General features: G+C 42.3%; 1 protein-coding gene across 1 annotated transcript; it reads left to right on the forward strand.

Moving 5' to 3' along the window:
- The first annotated feature begins 129 nt into the window (after positions 1 to 129).
- Positions 130 to 2,490, forward strand: ripply3 (ripply transcriptional repressor 3). Its single transcript, XM_023840199.2, has 4 exons — positions 130 to 608; positions 900 to 960; positions 1,184 to 1,257; positions 1,738 to 2,490. The coding sequence occupies exons 1-4, from the start codon at positions 487 to 489 to the stop codon at positions 1,904 to 1,906; spliced, it is 426 nt and encodes a 141-aa protein (XP_023695967.1). The 5' UTR covers positions 130 to 486; the 3' UTR covers positions 1,907 to 2,490.
- Positions 2,491 to 4,577: the final 2,087 nt, after the last annotated feature.

A 4,577-nucleotide genomic window follows, 5' to 3' on the forward strand; every position in this document is an offset into this window, starting at 1 on the left:
CCTCCCACTAGTGTCGTCATTCGCACGGCGACCCGCACGGAGGTCATGCGTGCGCGCTCTGGGTTCTCCGCCAGAGGGCGACAAAAAAAATTTAATTAAAGTTTTCTTATTTTATATAAATATTCTTAATTGAACGTTAGCAGCGCATTAACTTTTTCGCAATACAGTATCTCTGCAGATTTGCCTCTATAAATGTTTTAGATGAACTATCTTGCTAAATTCTATGAAATTACATATACATGCCTGTGCATTAACCTCCATTAATTAACCTATAACCTAACTCAACCTAGTAATTATTTGGACCGAAGTCATGCAGACAGGTACTTGACTGCAGAAGATAAATCTCGCAAAATCCCCCCGCCCGCCCCTTCCCATTCAGCTAGTCCTCTTGTTTACCCAAGTGGACGGATCTGATGTGAAAGCCTTGATAACTGCACTTGCCTTTGTGGCACCGCTCAGTTTGAGGAGTCTCCTGAGAGAAACGTGATGCTCCCGCACAGCATGGACGGCCAGTCCGCTGCTCAGCAAGCCAAGACGCATGTGATGCGCTCCTACCGCGGCAGCAGCGGCACGCCCGGGCCTCCCATTCCCATCGGGCAAACCAAAAGGTAAGTTTGGCACTTCATTCTAGACAAAGTGAAACACTGTACATGTTTTGTATTTCCCACATGAAATGTTACCAGATATTTTGATAAACATTTTATTTGATGGGACACAAATAATGTAATCGCACAGTCTAACTTGTCTTATCTGTTAGTTAACGGAAACTTTGTTACGCACTGATTCCATGTTTGTTCAATCACATTTCATATACTATATTTGTTAATTTGTTCTTGAGTAGTTACCAAGTTACTCTTGCCCCCCTCAAGTAAAGTGTTATATTATCTTTTCTCTGACAGTTACCCCGTGATCTGGAGACCTTGGGTACTGACAAGTAGAGACAATGAAATGCGCCAAAAGGTGAACTGGGACTATACAGTAATTCATAACAAATGGTTAAACATTAATTGAAAAGGCAGCGTATTTTTTTAAGTACGTACAGGTGGTTTACGAGTCTGTAAATGTCTTGACTCGTTTGAGAAAATATACATTTGAACTGAAATTTAGTCGGGAACTTTGGATTTTACTGAAACGCAGTTTTTTTTCTTATGCTAAATGTATTTTGTCTTTGATCAATTTCTAGTGGGTTTCTGGGAGCTTGGAATCGGCTAACAGACAGACGTCAAAATCCGCTTCAGGCTTCCAGCACCCTGTCAGGTTTGTCGTTCTTGATAATATGTTTTTACTTTATCAGAAATTTAGGTTTGTGATGGCAGAGAAAGAAGAAGTTGACTAGGACACACTGAATGAAAAGACCGGGAGGCTTGGAAAATTAGCACCAAAATGAATCTTTGGTAGTATTATACTCAAGTCGTTCATTCTAATTAGCCTAAGAACTAGGCAGACAATTAAAGAAAACGATTTTTACCAAATAAAAAACATATAGCAGAACTATGTATAATCCCAGCACTCACCTGAATAAGTTATTTAAAAATTACCTTGATAGATATAGAAAAAGATGTACAGATAAATAATGTGTCAGATTTATTTGTATGTTTATTTTACTGTCAAAGTTAATTAACGCTGAAGCTGCTACTTTAGACGTCACCAAATTGTATTCACGTCACATAATCCTGGTTTTTGTATGAATGTGTGTGGCTGGTTGTACTATTAATATTACGGTGTTATGCTTTGTAGACTCTGTATGCCCAAGTCGAAAGCGCAGGAGTACCTGTCCCATTTAGGATGGAAGGTTCTGGCAAGCTTCCCTGTTCAGGCCACTCTCCACTTCTACAATGACGAATCCAGCTCCGAGGATGAAGACGAGGTGGAGGAGGAAGATGCACAGGCGACAGAGGAGCCTTAGCGGGTTTGGCCCCCACCCCCACCCGGCATCTGTCGGAGCGGAGGGCCACCGGTGTTTTGGAAACAGCGCCGTGAGTGAACTCTGGCACTGGAGCATCGGGGGTGACAGGAAACGCGCCTTGGCCGTGTCAAGGACCCAGGGAGGATAATCACTACAGACGCAAACAGGAAGCGGAGCAGGGACACGCCGTCGCCACCCTGTGACCACGCAGAGGATTCACCGTTTGTGCTGCAGGAGGGTAAACAGACCTTTAACCTGACCATGGCTGCATATCCCTCTGCCCCATCCTGCTCTCTGCTGACGGTGTAACACTAACGGCGCCTTCGTGTCCCTGCGTCTTATTGAAATACCGCAGTTGCTGTGCAGCAGTCTGCTTATCTGGTTGCATCTTTTCAAAACAGAATGTGGAGGTTTTACCACAACACAAAAAACATCTCTGAAATGTAAAACATCCATAATTTCTGGGCTGTGTGGAGAAAATGTATAAAATGTAAATACTCATGTTTTGTTGGTGGTTTTGGTTTGTGGACCTTGGCGGTATTTTCTCATTTGTTTTTAATAAAGAGTATTTTCTAGTTTTCAGACCTTTATTATCTTGAATTCATAAAGAAACTCGTACTTCAATATTAATGAGACACTACCAGGAAAGGTTGCAGGTAAACTCACTACAACTTTATTTATTAGACAAGATAGCCATTAACAGGATTATTGAATGGATGCATGAATCATTTTCAATGGAACTTGAAACACTGCAAAGTGTGTCAATAATGCTTTAGATCGGTTACAATGGTTTTAGTATAAATATTTTTAGGAATGAAACCATGTACACATCAAACAAATGCAGGTTTGGTGAATAATACTGTTAAAAAATGTGTTACGGCTGTGATTATAAACCATCAGAAAGCTGCCCCCCCTGCACAACAAAGGGCCCCCATTCAGTATTAAGGTCTTAAAGTAACCAAGGCAATATTATTGTAGTTCCACAAATCCATAAATTCCTGGTAGAAATAGTTCTAACATGGATAATTGTTCATCATAATGTTGGCATGAGCTGAAAAAAAATCAATGCAAATTTAATTTACAATAATTTATCCATAAAAACTCCCACTACTTATGAGAACTTAAAGATGCTGCTCTGGCTGTAATGGCTGTTGGTTGAAAATGGGCAATAAATTGAATGAACAGATAATATTTTAACTACTGAATCTTTTTTGATGGTTTTAATAAGCAATATATGTTATATATTGTAATGCTATGGCATGACTATGTGAATACGGATCCATTTCAGACTACAGATATCAATTTTCAGAGTTAGGATTTTAAAATTCATATACTGTAGGAGGGCCATCTGGGGACTTTCTAGATGAGGGTCAGGGTTAGGGGACAGCTGGTCGACCTGTGAACTTTAGGCCTATGGGTCACGACCCTCCTAGCCCAAAATCCTTACAGTGGTGCTCAAGTAAGACGGAGCTGGATTTGGGAGAAAACAGAACTGGCAACCAATTATGCAAAAAACACACAAAGAGGGAAAATAAGCTCAGCAGTGGACCACACCCCCGCGTGGCATTTCCTCAGCTTGATGCTATGAGTCTTTGATACCACGGTCTCACTGAGTCACACTTTTGACCTTTGTTTAACTGATGGATAACTGCATCCAGAGGTCACATTGCTTCATCTGTCATAAATTCACACCACACAAATATTTCAGAAACAGTTGGCTTTAGGTTACCATTGTTCTATAAGACCCACACGGACCCTGATCTATTATCTTTAATTTTGTCATATCCATGATAAACCAGTTAACAGTCATCAGCTAATATTTTGCCCAGCATTAATAAACTAGGAAGAGGAATAGTTTTGCTATTGAAAGAATGACAACACGCACAGCAGGAATCATCATAGGGCATAATGACATCATGATGTACATATTAAAACGAGGAGTGTCGGAAAAATAGCCTGAATGCCAGTTAGCCACTAATCTATCAGGACAGAGGTCAGTGATCAAAGTGCTGGGTGAAGGTGAGTCAGGGGGCAAGTTTAGGGCTCAGCTGACGTGCGGCCAGCCCCCCCCCCTCGCCGGGGTCGGTGGTGGCCTTTCCATCATCGGAGCAGGGTTGGTTTACATGCAGCAGAGGTGGACACAGCAGCATGCAGGAGGTTAAACACCAGGACAGCCATCTGATCTGGGTTCTGTTTGTTTTTGATGCTTTATCTGAGATTCTGGCTGCAGTAGCAGCACCACGCACTCCACCCCCCTCCTCCTCCCTGGGTCGGTCTGGAAGAGTGACTGAGACGGCAAGGGAGGGGCAACTGGGGGCACGTAAGGCCAGCAGACTGATTGAAGAGCCCTGGTGAAAATCCAGCTGATGGAGAGATAGGGGAGGGACCATTTCACTTATAGTCGGGGGGGTTCAACAGGTTACAAACTGCCCTGAACCCATTAGGACACCATGGTCTGGATGGCGCTGGGGGCCAGGTGCAAAAAAGTAGTGACATGTTACCCTGACCCTCCCGCCCCCCCAACTGAAAACGGTCTTTAGCTTTTAGCTAGGGGAAGATAATGTAATCATGTTGGGAAGGATTTGGGTCAATCTTCATTGAAATTGTTTTGGGTTGCATCAAACAATCTGCCATTACAAGCACAACTTCATTTTAAATTAAAATACAATTT

The sequence above is a fragment of the Paramormyrops kingsleyae genome, chromosome 6 (assembly GCF_048594095.1).
Source record: "Paramormyrops kingsleyae isolate MSU_618 chromosome 6, PKINGS_0.4, whole genome shotgun sequence".
Lineage (NCBI taxonomy): Eukaryota > Metazoa > Chordata > Actinopteri > Osteoglossiformes > Mormyridae > Paramormyrops > Paramormyrops kingsleyae.

Coding starts and splice junctions, on each gene's coding strand:
- ripply3 (XM_023840199.2), top strand. CDS start 487: ATGCTCCCGCACAGCATGGACGGCCAGTCCGCTGCTCAGCAAGCCAAG. Junction 961..1,183: donor ACAATGAAATGCGCCAAAAG/GTGAACTGGGAC, acceptor ATCAATTTCTAG/TGGGTTTCTGGGAGCTTGGA. Junction 1,258..1,737: donor GGCTTCCAGCACCCTGTCAG/GTTTGTCGTTCT, acceptor TATGCTTTGTAG/ACTCTGTATGCCCAAGTCGA.